This window comes from Orbicella franksi, chromosome 6 (assembly GCF_964199315.1).
Source record: "Orbicella franksi chromosome 6, jaOrbFran1.1, whole genome shotgun sequence".
Taxonomy (NCBI): Eukaryota; Metazoa; Cnidaria; class Anthozoa; order Scleractinia; family Merulinidae; genus Orbicella; species Orbicella franksi.
This window is the reverse complement of record NC_138150.1, coordinates 28986389-29007891: the sequence shown is the minus strand read 5'-3', so window position 1 is coordinate 29007891 and position 21503 is coordinate 28986389. Positions and strand designations below refer to the sequence as shown.

The 21503-nt window shown below is 38.9% G+C and overlaps 1 protein-coding gene and 1 pseudogene across 3 annotated transcripts; both read left to right on the top strand.

Annotated features, from left to right (window-relative positions):
* Nucleotides 1–1220: 1220 nt before the first annotated feature.
* LOC145489776 (uncharacterized) lies at nt 1221–3932 on the top strand (annotated as a pseudogene).
* A 5243-nt stretch (nt 3933–9175) lies between these two features.
* Nucleotides 9176–16912, top strand: LOC145489788 (kunitz-type serine protease inhibitor bitisilin-3-like). Of its 3 annotated transcripts, none has more exons than XM_081468835.1 (4): nt 9176–9279; nt 15216–15297; nt 15871–16240; nt 16810–16912. In XM_081468835.1, exons 2-3 carry the CDS (start codon nt 15246–15248, stop codon nt 16230–16232), a joined length of 414 nt encoding a protein of 137 aa, XP_081324961.1. In that variant the 5' UTR covers nt 9176–9279; nt 15216–15245; the 3' UTR covers nt 16233–16240; nt 16810–16912. The 3 variants fall into 3 exon arrangements, with proteins under 3 accessions (XP_081324961.1, XP_081324960.1, XP_081324959.1); XM_081468834.1 differs by lacking the exon at nt 9176–9279 and adding an exon at nt 11356–11520; XM_081468833.1 differs by lacking the exon at nt 9176–9279 and adding an exon at nt 11356–12105.
* The last annotated feature ends 4591 nt before the right edge of the window (nt 16913–21503 follow it).

Here is a 21503-nt window from a genome sequence, read left to right as displayed (position 1 = left end):
GCAGAATAGCTAAGCGAGCGAAGCGAGCTGCGAGGTTTTGGGCCGCGAGGCGGCGTTTTGAAGGTCGCGAAGCAGGCTCAGTGTAAGACGAAGTCCTAAATCGAGTTTTCAATCGAGTTCTATGAAGGTAATCATTGAAGGAGCTCTTACAAGCATTCTGGCCAGACCAGACTGATTCCCCATGCATAACTTAATGCCTTGTCATGAATAGCAATACCCAGGGTAGAATATTACACTATGCTGCACCTGGCCTAGAGAGGGTCCAATATAATACTAGTACGTCAATAGGAGAGAGCCCTAGGGATAACGCGTCATTTCCAAGAAAGTTATGACTCGAGTAAACATTAAAACAATATTCAATCGATTTGAGTCGAGAATCCTCAGTCAGGGTTCTCAGGTACCCCCTTCCCTTCATTTCTCCTATTTATCTCACAGTTCCGCTCTTCTTAATGTCCAGATCCTTGGAATCCTGATCCCACTCAAATTTTTAATCAAGATTCTGTAGTCATGAAAAAAAATCACATAAAAGGGCTGAAGTTAGTCAGGCAATGGGTAGCAGAAAATGAGCCACGTTTTGAAGTTCAATAGTCTCAAGAGTGACAATAGAAATATTCACGCTTCTTTTTGTTCATGTTGTTCTAATTTCCTTTCTTTGTTCTCGTATCAATGAAAGGAAAGGTGATTCAATCAGATATTCTGAGTCTGCTTTTCTGTGAAGCAAATGGTCGAGGTGTGATCTTTTGTAGCGGTAATATGCGCCAGAGTTTCTAATTGGAGTTCGGTGGTTGGAGAGTCCTTTAACTCCTTAATGTGCATTATCTCGCGGATGAAAAACAGGTGTCTGGCAAATCGTTAAAGAGTTAACTACCAAATTGCTGAATACAGAGTTCGATGTTAGTAAATTTATTCATTCACCTTTTGCCGATCTTCCCTCCCAAACTGGTGGTGATATTAATTATAACGATGCCATTGTGCAATACTTTGTCAAGTTACACCTTCTTTGCCGTTCATTAATGGAAACCCAATACCACTCTGCATCAATGATCCATTTGCTGGTCTATAATAATTAAAATCCTGTATCCCGCCTCTTTCTTCCTTGAGATTTTCGCAACCCGACCTCAAAAAACACAAAATTGTGCTCTCAATAGAAACAAATGGAATTTTCGCTTCCTGCTCCACCCGTAGAAATATCTTTGAATTTCTATTTAAAGACTGAGAAAAGACAAAGCTACAGCTGAATGGGTTGTGCACCACGACGTCGTGATAAAGTGGGAAAGAGGCAAAAAAAAAAAAGAAAAAGTTTAATCCGTCATTTTCTTAATTACAGATTCCCTCAGTGCAATCAGATTTTGGTGTTCGTATTCACGCATTGCATATTATTGTATGTCTAAATAATTTTCCATTGCCTGCCTTTTGATGTCAGTTGACCCGTCTGAAATAAAGATATTTTCTATAACCTGCAACAGCACTGCATTCCTCCTTCGTCTATAGTTACACCGCCGAAAACTATAGTATAGTGAAATAACAGGAGAAATAGAAACAAGTTACTTTTGCAACCAAGGCATGACTGCAGCTCTGAAGGCCTTGACAGCCTACCTCTTAGAGCTATTGCACCGCACTCTCATTTAACAGGTGGTTGTGTCTATAGCCATTAAACAGGCGATATCTATTTCACCTCCGACACATGATAACTGTTGAGAATAACAATTTAACCAAAGTAACGAGAAGTCAAACCTGTTTGGATGAAATTGTGCTAGGTGAAAAGTCGCATAGACGAAAACTCTAGTGTTGATTGGACTGTAAAAGACGATGCTTATGAAAGGTCAAAAACTGCGATTCGATGTTTTAGACGGACTTTTGCTGGCTGTGTTTATTTTAAAAGCTTAAATCATTCACTGGCCTCAAGTAGAAGGCATGGAAATGGCGGGAAGGCAGAAACTGGAATTTCAACGTCAAAATAGAACCGACACTGACTCAACTATAAGCAGCAAACTGACTAAGAAAAAACTCAAACAACTCAAGCTTGCCATTAAAAGAAATCCGCTCGAAATTTGGTTTTTTAAAAAATCCTTAAAGGATTTGTTCATCACTTTACCAGGGTGGAACAGTACACGTGGAGTAGTCCAGTGATATGACACAACAAATCGCCTGAGGGATGTAATCCTGCGATCACTAAATGGAGAAGATGTCAACGTAGCCATAATGGGTGGTTCGATTTCTGCAGGTGGAGGCTTGACTCTTGATAATGAAGACTTAAGAGGTATATATTACCGGGTGTTCAGCGACTGGTGGCATAAAACAGTAGAGCCTATAACAGGTTCCGTTTTTAAGCTTCATAATCTTGCCATAGGGGGAACCGGCAGCAACTTTTCCGCCTTTTGCTACAATGTTTTATTGAAGCCAAACACTAAAATGAATCTTGCACTTCTGGATTTCACCGTCAATGATTATATTCATTTAAAAGTTTCCAGATTTCCTATGACCCTGCCTCTGGAGCAATTGACCAGAGAGATTCTGAGCGAAAGAACCTCGCCTGCAGTTATGTACGTTAATTTTGTTCAAGGTGCATTACAAATTCCAGTATGCAATAACCTGGAAAACCATGGACAAACTATATACTCGCTGTAAACTATGGAATAACAACTGTTAGTCTTCGAAATTTCTTATGTTCTAGTCCTTTGCAAATAGGGAAAAAGCTTCCAAAGATGTTTACATCTGATGGCAATCACGTGAGTATCATAAGTCATGCTCAAGTCGCTTATATGATCATAAACCATATGAGGCGATTAATGTTAAGTATAATGGACAATGTATTGACCTCCAAAGAAGTCAAAGTAACTGTCCCAACACATTCGTTACCATCAGTAGGCGATATCATCATTTTGCCAGATTGCCCGCTGAAATTCAGAGACCTTCCAGAACCCGTGTCTAAGAACTATCAACAGGATTTTCGTGACCATCCTCTGTGCTATACCCTGATGACTCCAGACCTAAACAAGAACATGTCACTGACTCGAAGTCTTCAGGTGAAAGAAATCGGCAATATTGGATTTGAGGTGGTACAAAGAGTTCCCACTAACAAGAGAGGATCGGTGAATACAGCAGTTATTCGGCCCTATCCAGAGGACCAGATTCAGCCTTCTGAAATCCAAAGGTTTCGAACCGATGCATATTGCGGATGGCAATCGCATCTGGCAAACTCTCTCCTGACATTAGCAATATTAATACCATTAACCGCGTTTTCGGAAAAGTGTAATTTTGAAAGTAGAACTGACGCCAGAAATTTCGCTGTCGCCGTTCGAACACACGGAAATGGAGGGACCGCAAAAGTTTCGTTAAATGAATACGAAGAAAGGGGAGTTTTAATCAACACTTGCTCGCCATTTGGTCATACAAAGGTTATCACTATTGCTCGTCACGTGATGTTAGGACGTCACGTGCTTAGCGTTAGAACAGTAACCAAGGAGACATTTATATTGTCCGGTGTTGTGATTGGGCCAACGTACAAGTAATATATCGTGTTTGATTCCTTTTAATCTTTTAAGGAAGATGATTTTAGCACCGAAAGGTCAGTGTATAATCTATTAACCCCAAACCGTCATCAAACTTTAATAAAATTTACGAGATTGACGAGAATAGAAAAAATGGCAGTTTTGTTCAACTCAAGGTTTCTTTACAGAGTTTGCACAACCACTTATTATTGGCCTAGACAAGGGAAAACAAAAGGGTCCACTTTTCAAACATTTTTTCTACTTCTGTTGTTGTTTCTTACTTTATCTATGGACCATTTGAAATTCCAGAGCAATTAGCTGTGAAAAAAAAAAACTCTCTTGAAAATAATAGGAAACATAAAAGGGTTTAAGAACTGTTATAAATGACTATGTTCATCAGAATGGCAGAGCCTCTTCTATTGTTGAAATTTCAGAATAGTTTACGACCCGCTTGAAAGTTGCTGTCTTTTTCAAAATGTTTGTTAGGTGAAACTAGAACAAATATGGTCTTGGGGTTTATGGTTTGGCTTTTAAGAACGATTTCAAAATGATTTTACTTAACTTCATGAGGTGTAACGTCCTAACACCTAAAACTTTCGTAAATGTTCTTAAATTTCGTCTTTAGTTACACTCAGTCCACATTTTCTGCTCATTGACGACCGATTTGATTTCTGGTTTGATTCTAGTAAAACCTTCGCTAAATCATTCGATTCTATTTTGAGTTCGCGGAACGACCCGTTTCGAAATATACGCTTATTGACCAGAGTGAATCTACCGCGAACGGTGCACGTGAGCGGGTCTGTATGCTTGAACGCAGAAAAGATTGCACCATTTGTTAACATATTCCACATGTCTTTTCCTTTCGGCATCGACTTTGACATCGTGGAAAGAAGGTTGAGCTTTTACGTGTCTGTGGTATTGCCCATTGCACGTGACTGAGCTTCGGTCACCGGACTAATAATGGCAAAGAACTAAATGCTTTAGCAAAAAGCGAACTGCTAAGAGTGAATATTATACAAGCTTCTTTCCTCTATCTATTCATTTCCTGAATGATTTCTCCTTTGTTTAGTTTTTTTTTTTTTTTCTCCAGTAAGGCAATGCTTCAGAAGGAAGCAAAAACAAGTACGGACTAAAAAACTTAACTGTGCGTTGAAATTCTTCGCTCTTCCTGTCATTTGATCGTCGTTTGTTGCAGTTGTTGGGACTATGATTCCTTACGTCGGTAAAACAAAGCGACGATTGCATGACAAAAACCAGCATCTCCAAATTCCAATTCGACCATGATAGAGAACCTACATGAAAACCAGCTAAGGCTGATGGGGCTTCCTCTCTAAATATTGTAAATCTTTTATTTATTTATTTATTTATTTATTTATTTATTTATTTATCTCATAACATCGTGTTCATGTCACCATCGAAACTGAGCATTTGTCACAGAGTTATCGAGATTTTTTTTTTATTTCTTATGTTTTGCTGATTATTAGAAAAACGCAGACTCCTGTAAATATGGGTTCGCAGTTCGCCGATGAGGGTGAAATAAACAATAAACAACAACAGTAAACACCAACGGTTTCTATGTAACAGTCACTATCGGGTTTGAAATCCCAGACAACTTTTAGTTAAATTTCTTTTCTTGTTTTGAGGTAAGACGTTCAGTCTTAAGTTGACTTTCACTCAACTTTCATCAATCATCTATTATGTCAAGTCGACATGCTGGTCCTCTTACGAGCGCCAGGCATTTCCACTCTACCAACTACAACTGACAAAGTATTGACTGAAAGAGACCAGTAGCATTGTGCAGGAGCCCATCACTTGGAGCAAGCAACTAACCCATATTCCTGTCACGGTGTTTTCACAGACCGATCTATTTTTAGTTTGAATTTACCGCGAATTATAAAACTCAGTGACCTATCACAAGCACGGACTTAATTTTTAACTGACGTCATCATTTCACCGGAAGAAGAAAAAAACAAAATGGCGGAGAGAGGCGAGGAATCCTCTTATAGTTGCAGTCCTTCTAGTGTAGATTCCTCGCCAAGTAGCAGTTCGGAAGAAAGCACGAATTAAGATCAGCCTGATACGAGCTCGATTTCGTGTCCGTCAGGTTCAAAAAGGAAGAAGAACGATAGCCAACCCCGATCGACGGGAAAAGCAACAGAGAAACAACAACAAAAGAACTGAACAAGAAGCAAAATTTTAGTTTAAATAACGACGAAATGGAAGAACTGAGCTCCTGGATATTTTCAGCCCAAGACGCCGCTCAAGTGGATGCTGAAATTCGCCCGCAAGTTGCTGACAGTCCACGCGTGAAAGTATTTTCAGAAAGGGAACGCTTCACAAAGCACATGCTTAGCGAAGAACAAAAGCGAATTTTGGACTTCTCATCGCTGGATTTTGTCGCAAGTTTGCCGGCAACACTTGTGAGTGACTGCTCTAAGCTACGAGATAAGCGGAATAGGAAAGCTGCATTATCAGCAGCATGGATGAAATTACTATCAAGTTTTCGAACTGGAAAGTCTTCCCAGGAGCGGTTAATTGTTGAAAGATTTTTAATCGGCCAACAGTGCAACATCGAAGTGGTCCATGCAGTTATTAGTCTTGTTCATGAATTGGTTTATACCTGTGTCCATTGGCATATTCAGGGTCGGAAAATGTCTGATACAACTTTGGATTTTCGGATGCTGATGGCTATTAATAATGGCACAAAGGCCATTGCTCTTGACCAAAACCCCTACAAGCATATTTTGTGAAATCATCACACCATAGTTATCTGTATGTGATACCTAAATCACTCCATTGATGTGGTTAACTAAATCCTGAAATTCATTAGTATTTGTGAATGCAAAAATTTGATCAGCTGATTCTACACTAAATAAATTCCCTACTGCATTGAGAACATCTGCGACATTTATTTATTTATTTATTTATTTATTACAATTTAATGGCCAATGGTAACACAGATATACTAGAAAAGATAGATGTAATAGAGAAAAAAAGAAGAAGAAAAGTGCTATAAGGATTGTCAGCAAAAGAGACATCAATCCCCATGCTAGGCAGACCACCTGATAAAAGAAAAGGAATGGGAGAGAAAAAAGAAAGAAAGAAAAATATAAGCACCAAAAAGTTACAAAACAAAAGCATCCATCAAAGCAACTAAATTAAACATTTCTTGAAGTTAAGTAGTCCCTTACTTCATTTTTAAAACCAGAAATGCTTGAAGCCTGACGAACTGACAGTGGTAACACATTCCACATGTCAACAATCCTATTAAAAGAGCTATACTTAAAAGTATCAGTCCTAACATAATTCTTCTTCATTGTAACATCTTCCCTACCCCTCAAGGGGTATCTTTCAAAACGTGAATAAAATTTGATAAAAGAGGATATGTCTATATTAATATACCCATTGAGGACTCTATAAAAAACAATACATCAAACAAAAAACGTCTGTCCCCTAGAGATAACAAGTTTAGATTTTCTTTGTGAGTGTCAGTCCTCAGCAGTTTTTTGAATAAACTCGGAGGCTCTTCGCTGAATCCTTTCCAGTTTACATCAAAATAAACAGTATCATTACTATACAGCTCATCATAAACCTCATTTCCATCGCAGATGACATTAACAAAGGAATTAAACCACATATCTGGAATTTGTCTTCAAAGAAGTGAGAAATCTAATTTATTCTGGAAGCAATAAGCCCCAAATTTCACTGCAATTAGGGTACATACATTGCTGCCAAACCTATCTCAAATTGGGAATTGGGAAATGCTTGTTGGGAAAGTGAAAATGCAGAAGCAATTCGACAGGGTATCACCAAGTTGCTTGTGGAACATGCAACATTAGCAGCAGGAGCGCCACTAATATTCGAAACCACATCCCTATAACCCTTTTCAGAATTTCTATTCTGTATCATGTCCTTTCTATCGATCAGTTTCCCAAGAAAAGGACCATAGGATAGGGTAGACAAATTCCCTCCACTGGAAAACTTGAGGATGCTTTATTGATTTAATAAGCACTTCCATTTATGCGGAGTGGACTGACAAAATATTTGCCATTGGGAGCAAAATTGTCAAAAAACCAGTCACAGAATGACAGAAAGCCATTGATTCCGCCGGCAACGGGAATAAATCACTATCCACTATAATATTATATTGACCGCACTTCACAAAAATAACCTGCACTCGAAGGGTTGGAAGCCCAGGAGGTAAGTGTGGAATTATCTTGAGCCTTCGAAGCAAGCTCCTTGTATTGTTGGGCTTGTTTCTGTGCAATCCTGCGACGTAAAATGTCCTTTAGGGAGGTCGAGGTGGTCGAGGATGAAGACTCGTTCACATCTTGCTTGCGTGGCTCCTTGTTTTGACATTCTCGACCATGGTCATCGCTTGAATTGTGCCGCTTCATCATTATCAACCACTTTTTACGGCATTATGAAACACAGGAACAACGTCCGAAAAGGGATAAAGTTTGATCAATAAGAAAACTACGAAATAGTCATTTCGACTTTTCCCGACTTTCGCTGACGATGAGTCACCACGATCGATAATTTTTCCCTCTTCAAGTCGAAAGTGTGATACATATGGCAAAGGATTGTGGGAGACTGAACGTGAAGAGAAAAACGAGAAAAACGGCGACAGAATTGGCGCATTCGGCGTATTTTATTATGTCGACATGTCCACCTGGGGCCGCCATTTTGCATTTACCGATGCGCGCTGACGTAGACCGGAAGTGACCTATTTCGCATGAAAAGAAGCCTAACAATAGACCGGTCTGTAAAAATGCCGTGACATAGGCTTATAACCCCTGGGCTTATACAAGTTCTAAAGGGCTTTTAGATGGGCTTATAAACGGAGGAACGTATCTCCCAGGAAGCCTATAACCGGAATAAAAAAATGAAAAAGAAACGCTTCGAAACGAGCTATAGTTGCACTTGTTGTTTTTCACTGAGCTTTAAAACATCATAATAGAACGAATTCAAAACAAGTAAAGATAGAGGGGGACCTATATCCGTAGGTTTATAACTGAATGCAATTTTTGGTTTACAGGTAGTTGGACCTATAACCGTAAGAACTTAAAAGCGGAGGGGTATTCAAAGTTACAAGAACGTTTTAAAAACAAGTCTGCTTGTTTAACGCAGTGATTCATCTATCTGTGCGTTCTAAGACTTACATTAACTGTTATTTCTCAAAGTAGTGTCAAATCGTGGTGTGTCACTTAAAATCTGTCCTTGTATGCATCAACTTCATGCATGACGACGCATCGATGGCGAGGTGTGAAAACGTTTTAAAAACAAGTCTGCTCGTGTCAGTATGACCAAGTTCTCTTTCTGGCTTGTCTCCATTGAAATAAATGCTAAATTGAGAATGTAGGTTCACTGTTTTATTCCATTGTTTAGCTTACAAGGAGACCATGCTTGCTAAGTTATTGAAACCGGTCATCCGAAATAATCAGTCGATATTATTTACCTGTCTTGGAGATTAATTATGATACAGCATTGGTCTAACTCAAGAACCTTTGGCGATCGATTTTGTACACTTTTGTAAACAACCCTAATGGTTTCTACGGAGTGAAATGGGCAGCAAAATATGTTGCTAGTTTTTAATTAAAAATTTCGAGACAGCTCACTTTTGATAAAAAAGGCCGCAAATCACAATAACGGTCTTTTGTGAGGAGCGCCAAATTTATTGACAAAGCTAATAAAGAAAGATATATCGAGCACAACATTTCGGTGAAACGTCAGAAGTTCTTTGGACACCTCACTGAAGACAGATCATCTCAACATACGAATTACAGAGGTATCAATATTTTTCTTGTTAAGAGGGAATATAAGGCATGGAAAGTATATTGTCTTAAAGAGAAATATGAATGGTTAAAAAGTTTTCACTAGGTCTTATAATTATTTTGATCTTTAAATCTTTTGAACAGTTTTAAGACAGATCGGTATGTGATAATGTCAGGGACGTTCGCGCAAAAATGTTCTACTCGATAGATTTCCCTCAAGCTTCTGCTGCGCCGGACAGATAATGAATTACTTGTTTCAGAAATAGAAAAAAAATGGAGTCACGGACTTCGTTTCAGAGGTAAAGTGTGTGGAAGACTAGTCTGATTTTGAAAAATTGAATTGGCGCACGTAAATCAGCATGGTCTCCGGGATTTTTAGCTTAAAATATCAAAGATGAATCAGAGGAGACAAACTATCCTAGTAATATTTTGCAAAAGTGAATCCGTTGCGTTGATAATTCCAAATGCTGTCAACGTTTTCAAATAAAGGGCTGTGGAAACGGGAAATGTTTGGAGACGAAACACCATCAAACATTGTTTGGTGACCAAACATTTTACCGTTTGGCCACCTTGTTGGATTCTGTTTGATTCTGTTTGATCGTGTTTGATCGTGTTTGACCGCGTTTGATCGTGTTTTGTCGTTTGTGATAAAATTTGAAGGCCATCAAACATTCTATCAAACAACTTAAAACATTTCTTTTGTTCTCGTGTTTGATGGGCGATGTTTTGTTCGTTTGGAAAGCGGTATCAAACTTGTTTGGCGTGCGCATGCGTACCACCCTTGCTCACCGGCTTGTATCTATAGTTTGATCTGTGTTTGATCAAACATGTTTTAACCGTTTGGCCACTTACTTCAACATCAGCATGTTTGGTCACCAAACAATGTTTGATGATGTTTGGTCGCCAAACATTTACTTTTAATTTTGGACAGGCCCTTAACCCTTCAAGAGGCATTAGAAACCGCCGCACAGATACGGAATTCGATGACGATTTGGCAAAAATTCAAACTTCTAATCCATAGATTTCCTTCATTTTTTCGCTTAACGTAGAAATTAAATCGGTAGAAAAAATGATCCATCAAAAGAAAAATAGGGGTCATCGAACGGTCCTTACTGCGCACGCAAATTCACCCGCCACGTTATGCATCGATGCGCGCTTAGTAATAAAACTAGGGTATCTAAAGGATAGTAATGTTGCGGCACATTCTGTCGATAGTGGGAACTTAAGAAACCACGACGGCGACGCAAAGGACAACGTCGGTTAAAAAATGAACTTATATTTTACCTACGAATCTCGCGATACCCTAAAGTCATTTAGTTTGCTTCTCACCGTCAAAACTACCTCGAAACTGAATATGGAACACAGAGTTAAATTCGGAATATAAATTTAAAAAATTAGCCGTTGTCGTTCACGTTCTCCAGACAACGCAGAATTTGGTCATTTCACGTTGTTGTTTTGCAGAGGACAGCAAAGAAATGTACCAAGAATTATAAAGCACGTGCACAATCATTGTTCTGCTCATGAAACCTTTTGTTTAGTGACGTTCCCGTTGCCGTGACCGTCGTGGTTTTCTTAAACTCCCGACTATTTAACGCAGTGATTCATCTATCTGCGCGTTCCAAGACTTACATTTACTGTTATTTCTCAAAGTAGTGTCAAATCGTGGTGTGTCACTTAAAATCTGTCCTTGTATGCATCAACTTCATGCATGACGACGCATCGATGGCGAGGTGTGAAAACGTTTCAATAACAAGTCTGCTCGTGTCAGTATGACCAAGTTCTCTTTCTGGCTTGTCTCCATTGAAATAAATGCTAAATTGAGAATGTAGGTTCACTGTTTTATTCCATTGTTTAGCTTACAAGGAGACCATGCTTGCTAAGTTATTGAAACCGGTCATCCGAAATAATCAGTCGATATTATTTACCTGTCTTGGAGATTAATTATGATACAGCATTGGTCTAACTCAAGAACCTTTGGCGATCGATTTTGTACACTTTTGTAAACAACCCTAATGGTTTCTACGGAGTGAAATGGGCAGCAAAATATGTTGCTAGTTTTTAATTAAAAATTTCGAGACAGCTCACTTTTGATAAAAAAGGCCGCAAATCACAATAACTGTCTTTTGTGAGGAGCGCCAAATTTATTGACGAAGCTAATAAAGAAAGATATATCGAGCACAACATTTCGGTGAAACGTCAGAAGTTCTTTGGACACCTCACTGAAGACACATCAGCTGAACATACGGATTACAGAGGTATCAATATTTTTCTTGTTAAGAGGGAATATAAGGCATGGAAAGTATATTGTCTTAAAGAGAAATATGAATGGTTAAAAAGTTTTCACTAGGTCTTATAATTATTTTGATCTTTAAATCTTTTGAACAGTTTTAAGACAGATCGGTATGTGATAATGTCAGGGACGTTCGCGCAAAAATGTTCTACTCGATAGATTTCCCTCAAGCTTCTGCTGCGCCGGACAGATAATGAATTACTTGTTTCAGAAATGGAAAAAAAATGGGGTTACGGACTTCGTCTCAGAGATAAAATGTGTGGAAAACTAGTCTGATTTTGAAAAATTGAAATGGCGCCTGTAAATCAGCATGATGTCCAGGGTTTTTAGCTTAAAATATCAAAGATGAATCAGAAGAGACAAACTATCCTAGTAATATTTTGCAAAAGTGAATCCGTTGCGTTAATAATTCCAAATGCTGTGAGGAGCGCCAAATTTATTGACGAAGCTAATAAAGAAAGATATATCGAGCACAACATTTCGGTGAAACGTCAGAAGTTCTTTAAACACCTCACTGAAGACACATCATCTCAACATACGGATTACAGAGGTATCAATATTTTCTCTCGTTTAAGAGGGTATGGAGGGCATGGAAAGTATATTGTTTTAACGAGAAACATGAGACCGAAAAAGGTTTTCTCAAGGTCTTATTTTGATGAGTTTTTAGACAACAGTATGTGATAAAGTTTACGCCGACACTTCGGCTACTTGACAAGCCTCATTTGCGATAAATTTTCTCAAACCTCGGGTACCTTCGTGTTCTTTTCACGAGGGTATTCTTTTCATCATTGCTGCCTAGGAAATTTGTCCACGAAAAAAATTTCAATTTGCATTTTGAAAGCAAGCCTTGGTCGTGAAATTTGTTTGTCTGATGACACTATTCATAAGCGCTATTGTTGGTCGACTTGGTGGTAAAAGAACGGATTCCTGTAAGTCAAGAAGAAATTGCATTTGTTCTTGTTTCTTGTCAACATAACCCACTGTCTGAAGTATATTCTACAAATAGACCAATTTCGATATATTAAAATTCAGCCTTAAACAATAGACCTCAGTACGAGGCTCTGGGGAATAAACCCCACAAACTCTGTAGTTATTCCCCAGAGCCTCGTAGTGAGGTCTATTGTTTTAGGCTGAATTTAATATATCAAAATTGGTCTATTGAAATGCTTAATTATATCGTCTTAAGGGCGGTCTTAAGAAATTCAACTGTGGACCTTCCAGTTGACTAAACTAACAGTATGTCGACATTCACTCAATTTTTGACACTTCCTGAGTTTCGACTGAAGAAAAAGGCAAAATGTCAAATGTGCCAATAATATCAAGGCGTAAAATTGGTCAAGTAACGATGATAAAGCATGTAATACCTGTCGGGCAATTTTAACTTGGCAGGAACTTGAAAATGAAATGAATAGAAGAGAGATTATTTAATAACATACGAATGAGCGCGTGTCGAGCTCGCAGTTGCAGCATTTTTTATTGCTTTCTCGGACCGACAATAATGATTTAAACTTGCAACGTACAAAAGTATGTAATCTAGAGCAAGATTCAGGATGAAGGGTAAGAAACTAAATCGCTCACCTATATATGTCTTGTTCTCAAGGTAATCCCACTCAAATTGTTTTTAGATATGAAATCAGTCCTCTGGTGGTCATTACTAGTAACGAAGCTCCGGCGACCCGAAGGGCGACTTCGACGCATGAGAAAATGACCACGTCGCGAAACACGGCGGCCATACTCCAGCTAATAAAATTAGGGAGCTTAAGAAAACCACGACGGCAACGGCAACGTCGCTGAACAAAAGGTTTAATGAGGAGAACAATGGCTGTGCACGTGCGTCATAATTCTTGGTAAATTCTTTGCCGTCCTCTGTAAAACAACAACGAGGAATGACCAAATTCTGCGTCGTCTGGAGAATGTCAACCACGACGGCTACTTTTTTAAATTTTTATTCGAATTTATCTTTTTGTCCTAGATTCAGTTTCGTGATAGCTTTGACAGTGATAAACAAAGTAAACGACTTTAGGGTACCGCAATATTCGTAGGTAAAATATAAAATCATTTTTTATCATATTTTTTTATTATATTCTACATCGGTACTATATAGACGAGTCTCCTCAGAGACTGATTAAATTAATTTGCGCTTTCATTAGATGATACGGCGTCTGCAGCAATATTTGAGCACTTTCCTGGTTTCTTTTGTCACAAATTTATAATTTGAAGAGTATTAAAGCCACTAACTTGGGAACGTTTTGGTCTGTCTAAAAAATACGCATCCACTGTAACGTTTCAGTTTTGCTCTAAAAGGGGAGAAGTGTCGCTAATTGAAAAATAACTGCCGTCCTCGGTTACATGGCATATAAAACTAAAAGCACGCGGAAACACAGTATATAACACTAACGATGCTAGAAGCATGCGTCTTACATGTTGGGTTCTACCATAACGAAAACACGTGTGTGTCATCCCGTATGCAATGTATCCTCCGCTTAAATGTATAAAATACCAATCTCGTTCCCAGAGTCTTCGTTCCCCTTGACCAGCGGTGGGAAAACGAGAGCTCTAGGAGCAACCATTTCAGGGATGTGCCATAGATGCAGACTGCGCAGTGAAACCGGATGGGCAGAATCACCAGAATTCGCTTATTTCAAAATGGTTGCTCTCAGAGCTCTCGTTTTCCGACCGCTGGTCAAGGGGAACGAAGACTCTGGGAACGAGATTGATAAAATGCACGAACGCTTACAGATCTGCGCATACCTATAGAGCAAAGTGGTTTTGTTCTAAAGAGAATAGTACCAAAAGGAGAGCAAGGGGTTTTCTGAAACAAATGTACAGCTTTGCGATGGTCATACTCAACCGGCGTAGGTGGAACATGTTTTATATAGAGTAAACAAGTACCTTTCCCACCCCACCCCCACCACTTCCTTGCCTCTAGACTAATTAATTACTTGAAATGAATTAATTAAACAAACGTTAAAGTTTACACCTTAGCGCCTTAGTTCTTAGTTTAATAGTGCCTTAGTTCCATAGTGCCTTAGCGGGTGGCAGCCCCCAAAACCATGCCAATAGTGCTCTTACCACCAAAAACCAATCAAACCACACACAAAACTGGTTCACTTTGAAATATATTCCGTGCACGAACTTTTGGTCGAAAGCTTATTGGATAGTCCACTCATAGTCGGTAAAGGGACCACCTATCAACTATGGTCCACTAAAAAAGCATCATCTCCAGAAGAGTGATTATAGATTGAAAAATAACAGTTTAAAAGTATTTTTCATGTTAAGGGGGTATGGAAGGTATGAAGGGATACAATAATGTAAGGAGAAATCTAGTGAATTTCAATAGACTTGGTGAAATGACCAACATCTTGACATTTTATGGCCATTTTTGTCTTCTATTGTTTATGGTCTGGACAATTGTTCACATGCTTTTCTTACCACTAAACATGTAAAAATTAGCACATTTTGCTGGCCATCCATGGAATGCAAGAAATTATATTGAGTATATTATCGTTTTGTAGAAAAACCACCATATTTTTAAAATAAATAAATTAAATGGTGAGCGTTAAATAGATTTTTATTGTATCGTATTATTACTCTAAGCGAATTAAGATTTTAGATTACACAAGTATATTGCTATTTGTAAGTCGATTTTACTTCGGTTAGGTTGGACTCGATAACGAAATTGTAGCAATAATGGCCAAGAGAGCAAGTCTTGTTGATGTTTTCATCATCATTATCGTTGGAGGTAAGTAAAGACATACTAAAGCCAGCAGTGTCCGTTTGAGTTGGTCTGTCATTTTTTGACCTCTATCAGGGGTCAGAAAATAATCTAAACAAGGTTACTAAACACCAGGAATTGGTCGAGGGTTTGTAACTAAAAGATTCCCAGATCATTAACTTCACACCCGAGAAAGGTTTTCCGCACCACCTCGTCACTGATACACCGGTACGATATGTATTGAAAGGCACTTTTAAATACCTGGATGATAGCTTTTACGACCCAAAAGGAAGAGGCAACATTAAGCTTTTGCGGTCCGTTTTAAGCCTTTTGTAAACTAAAAGGGGATATGTTCAACACAATACAAAATGTGTTTGACATATTCTTCGGCAAACATCTTGTGTTGGCGCGAGACCGCTAAATTGAGTCAAGCAAAACGAAACTTTCTTTACTTGATAACGCAGTGAAGATCATTTCATTCATTTCTTTCATTTCATGTCTCCACCACAATTTTCTATCCTCATGTCCTTGATATATTCCTTGATGCAGTTTATTTCTTTTCTTAGAACCTCATATTTTACTTCCTTATATGCTACTTAGGTATTATGGTGGCGCAAGGAGAAAATATCTGCAACCTACCAAGCGAGACAGGTCCGTGTTATGCATATTTTCCACGCTACTATTTTGACAAAGTGGCCGGAAAATGCGAAATATTCATCTATGGTGGATGCCACGGCAATGCCAACAACTTCAAAACTCTTGCCGCATGCCAGAAGACTTGTGAGGACCCGCAAGCGTGCCTGCTTCCAAAGATAATCGGTCCGTGTAAAGGATATTTTCCACGCTTCTATTTTAACAAAAGCGCTGGAAAATGCAAAAAATTCATCTATGGTGGATGCGGCGGCAATGCCAACAACTTTGAAACTAAGAGGGCATGCAAAAAAAGATGTCTCAGCAACTAGAAAGAAAGGTAAGGATCGTTTATAAGATAGCATTATTGAATTTTCTTTTCAGTTCACAACAACGTCGAGACAAGTAAACCACGCCGGCTCGATGAAAACTGATTTATGTAACTAAAGGCCGGCCCTCTGTCTCGGGCCGATAAGATTTTAGTGTAATGTGTGGCACCAACTCCTCTTGGTCCTTCCTATTTATATATTTTTAAGATTTTTTCACTACCTATATGACTGCTCTATCAACTTGTTTTCGGTCTTTTTCGGCACTCTTCAGTTTTCGAATCCTACGAGTTTGGGTAAAGTTTGGACGAACCAAATTACCCATAGCGAGCCGAGCCAAAGCAGCATGGTATGCCGTCAAAGCGTACTAAAAGTGAGTTAATAGGTAGAAAGTTCCCCTCAGACCATAAAAGGTCAGCGACTCGATATCGCAGGATATCAGGACAGTAGACGGTTTCTGATTGGCTAATGGTGAATTTGTTATGGTTATTGCATTTCTCTGACAGAGTGGTTGTTATGTAGTAAGGTACAATATATGCCTTCAATTTTTTTTTCCAGAAAGTTTTTTTTTGTCTTTCCACAGCATTAAACTGCGACGAGATTGCCAGGAAAGAAACCATTTTCCGTTAAATGTTGTTATACTTGTAAGGGATAGATGGTTAATAAAAAGGCAGAGGGAAAATGAAGCTTGTTGTGAGATTTTAATTGAGTATCATCCGTGAGTACAGAAGTATTAAAAACGTGGACCAAATCCCTCAAAGAAAATTTGACAAACTCCTGCAAGTTTATCTGAAAATAAAAACGTTAACGTAATAGTTACCTAAAACTTAAGTTAGCGCAGGCTTAGTGTGGTAGTTCCGTTAAGAGTGACGGTCAGAAAAAAAAAAAACGAGCAAAATTGCGATTTTATGGGACTTGCTGAAAAATTGATTACTCTCCTTGTTTGCTCATAAAGAGCTGTTTAAGGGACACTGCCACCATTTTTAGCATGATTTTGGAAATGTAAATAATATATATCGATCGCTGGAAGCTGGACAATAATGGTGCTATTTTGTAGAGCAGAACTCGAATAATGATTAAAACCCATTAGGAAGCAAGGATGGCTAACGATTTCGAGGATGGAAACGGATTGCGATATGTTGGCTTTGAAAAAGCGCCGGGATGTCAGTTTTTCAAGGGTTCAAGTTTGGTTCGAAAATCGTTGAAATTTTGTAAAAATGTTGCTTTCTTCAAGAAATCGCTTTTAATCATTTAGTTAGAGCTAATTAAGTTCTTATTACATAAATTTAGGGATCATTTCGTGAATTTATAACAGTTTTAACCAAATATAACGTGACAGCTTCCCTTTAACTAGATAAAATACCTGATTAAGTATGTACCCACCGGAAGTCCATTAATTTCGAGGAATGCTCGTGGTCAAAATCAGTATCAAATTATCAAATTTCAAACCGAACCTTCGCTATCATTAACCCCTCTCGTGTCCACAAACCAAACTGCAAATTGACACGCTCAGGTGTATTTTCCTATCTACAGAACATTTCCCTTGAATAGCAAGAATTAAAGATAATTTTCGGCCTATAGCAAAATTAGGAAATACCGAGAAAAATTGTGAAAAAAATTTCTTGATAGAAGTTTAAATATCGGTTGCTCTCTTTTTTGCTCTCAAATAGCTTTTAACTAGATAAAATACCCGATTTAGTTTGTGTCACCGGAGTTCCTTTTATTTCGAGGAATGCTCGTGGTCGAAATGTCAAATTATTAAAATTTCAAACCGAAACTTCGATATCATTAACACCCCTCGTGTCCACAAACCAAACCGTACAGATACGCGCAGGCATATTCCTGTATACAGAACCGATTTCTCTTGAATAGCTAAAAGATGATTGTAGGGCTACTGCAAAATTAGCCTTCGAGCAGCCTCAGGTTGGAGCACAGACTTCGCTTCGCTCTTCGCCGCTTGTACGTGTGACTCAAAGCTGAGCCTAGTCGCAAGCTCTAGCAAAATTCGTCAAGTTGGCACAATTCGAAAAAGGAGGAGCCAAAAACCTATTCGGTAACTATTTTCTATGGCAAGACTCAACAGCCTACAAAAAAAAAAAAAAAAAAAAAAAAAAAACCAGCCCCAGTTCAGACGACGCATTTCTGCCGTGCCCAATTCAATTTAATTAAGAGCGGCAGAAATACGACTGTGGATTCATACGTCGCACTTATGTCCAACTTAATTCAGAATTAATACTGTCGGGTATGTCGGTCAGCGGAGTATTCAATATCGCGGACGAATTAATATACTGTGACAAAGAACTTAAATTTTGCGAAAAATTATTCGCTAATGGGACGAGAAGGAGAAGGCTGACAATGCAGCAGTATGTGTTGCAATATGTTCGGGTTGCATTGGATCGAGAATGGCCAAGTTTCTTCTTTTTCTTTGGAGGGACCAAAATTTACGCATGCTCAAAACATTTACATAGTGTATGTATTAGATTCGACACGGCAGAAATTCGACGTTTGAATCGGTGTCGCATTTCTGTCGGATAATACGACAAGACCAGTCGAACGTGCGGCAGAAATGCGGCAGCCGGTTCAGACGTCGAATTTCTGTCTAATTGAATACGTTGAATTGAATTCAACACGGCAGAAATGCGACGTATGTACTGGGCCTCAGGAATTTAAATTATCGCGCTTTTATCTTAAGGTAAAGGTAAAGGTAAAGTCTGCATGCGAGCCAAGTGGCCCATCAGGCCGGAGCTTATCCCGGTTTCTGTAGCATGAAGCGAATAGGAATATTTAAGTTCGCTGGTACATGTACCCATTTATACACCTGGGTGGAGAGAGGCACTGTGAGAGTAAAGTGTCTTGCCCAAGAACACAACACAATGTCCCCGGCCAGGGCTCGAACCCGGACCGCTCGATCCGGAGACGAGCGCACTAACCATGAGGCCACCGCGCCTCCCCTTTAGGTGGAAAACCTATAAATAACTATTTCGAAACGAATAGAAAAAATAGAAATCAAAAAAAGTGTAATTAAGGACACCTCAGTGCACTGTAAACCCCAAATACATGAGCATTCTGTAATATTAATACAGCAATAAATAAGATGATGTCGTCATGTACAAAATTCTCTGTGCATGGAGGCAAGTGTGTACGGCGAGAAACGAGGGGCTCGAGGAACGAAAAGCTCTGCGCATATGATTTCATCCCAAGAGCATCGGATAGAGCGAAACTCGTGATAGTTAGAATATAATGAAAAAATCGAAATATACCATTAACAGCAAACCAACGTGCTACAAATAGCGACAGGTAGACCATCGATCCCGTTACCTTATGAAAACCAGCAGTATATATTGCAGGTCGTGGTCCACACCTGAAATTGACACCATCGAAAGACAAACCAATGAACATTCATCATCTTATCTTACACCACGAATAACAATAACCTCCTTAATGACACTCAACATGGTCATCTACCTCCAAATTTTCTCAGTCCTCATTTAAGCACCCATTTAATTCATCATTGATCTAAAACATTCTTGAGAACTGCTTGGGTTATAAAGGACATTCTCGTGTGGAGGGCATCGAGGTCCTCAAGTGTGCACTTGAAACGTTACGCTGATAATTTATGCCAATGTTATTCTCCTAATAGACAATCAGAAGGTGTGAGAAGGAAGCAACTTCCAAGTCTTAGAATAACCCCAATTGTGGTTTCTCGCCTTTTGTCAATAAAGCACCAAAAAAGGCCCTAATGCTCCATAAGCAAAACTTGGGATTGTGCAGGCTAATATAGTGTGGCATGGAGGTGACGTGGATTTACGCCTTCTTGGGTATTTTCTTGCAGCTTTTTTGGATAATAATGGGGGTTAAAACACTATACATTTGTTTGGGGTCGGACATTCTTCCTTCTTGTTTCAGGTTTTATTACAGGACGGAATTTGCTGTGAAATATCAATTACAATGTGGGACTTACATTTTGATTACCTGTTAGATACATTTTCCGATAACACCTTGTAATTGCCAAACCTGTTGACAACCTGCATGACCTCTCTAGTCAGTCTAGTAAATTTACAAAACGAATGTCTAGTGGAATTGTCGGTGCGTTTGAAAGTAAAATCATTATTTATACTTTCTTGATCAAACAGTCCTGTATAAACTGTTTGATCGTACATCCTATATTATTTCAAGCTACAAATGTACTTGTAATATTAAAAAAGCGATAAGGATTCAAGAAACCTCTCGCGTTTGGAATACCTGTTTAAGCGCTTGGCTGATCACTGCTCACATGCACTTGTGAATAGGCGGCGAATGCTAACGGATGGGTAAAGCTAAAGGAATTTCCAGCTCAAATGATTTTGCTGTCACGAGCTTCTAAAATCACCGAATACTTTGTTCACGCGCAAAATGGTTATTTTCATCACGTTCCAGCTACAAATCGACAAAATTTAATTTGATTGAGCATTTGATAAGGCGAGAAGCCGCACTTTGACGAGATTTACAAATGTTCTCAAATTTCTTGTAATTATAAAATCCCGGTGACGGACAAAACACTGACTCCTAGTCCATGGACTACCCTAATGGACTACTCAAATGGACTACCCTAAAATGGACTACCCCTAAAAAAATACTTTTTCAGATGAGTGGTATGTTAAGAAGCTGTGGTTATATACTTACACTGCACGGAGGATGCTGTTCTTTTCGTTCCGCATCGCTTTCAGCCGCCATTTTGAATAACTATACTGAATAAAACAACCACGGTACACAAAAAGCGTAGACTCAAATCAAATCAAATATTCTGTGGACAACTCAATCATGCTCCCGTGTGATTCAGTAGCTCAGTCTTTCTCGAACAGACGAAACGATCTTCAGGATGTTACTCATGATTTGTTTTGCTTGTTTTGTGCCGAAAGTTATGGCACAGAGGCAGCTAGTCTTCTGGTTTTTTCCTCAGTATATCAAAATGAAATAGAAATGGGAATGAGGATAACGCTATGGAACAGCAAGAAATTCCAACGACTACGCTACAAAAATTAAGAGTGGAGTGGAAGCAGTGGTATTCTTGGCTGGCCTGGACTATAATTATGTGGAAATTTACGCGTTTTCTGTTCAGCGGTTGTTTTATTCAGTATAGTTATTGAAAATGGCCGCTGAAGGCGATGCGGAACGAAAAGAAAAGCATCCTCCGTGCAGTGTAAGTATATAATCGCAGCTTCTTAACATACCAGTCATCTGAAATAGTATTTTTTAGGGTAGTCCATTTGGGTAGTCCATTAGGGTAGTCCATGGACT

What these genes read in the sequence shown, in the direction of transcription:
- LOC145489788 (XM_081468835.1), top strand. Translation starts at nt 15,246, where the DNA reads ATGGCCAAGAGAGCAAGTCTTGTTGATGTTTTCATCATCATTATCGTT. An exon ending in CATCATCATTATCGTTGGAG is followed by an intron (nt 15,298 to 15,870) that starts GTAAGTAAAGAC and finishes TATGCTACTTAG; the next exon opens with GTATTATGGTGGCGCAAGGA.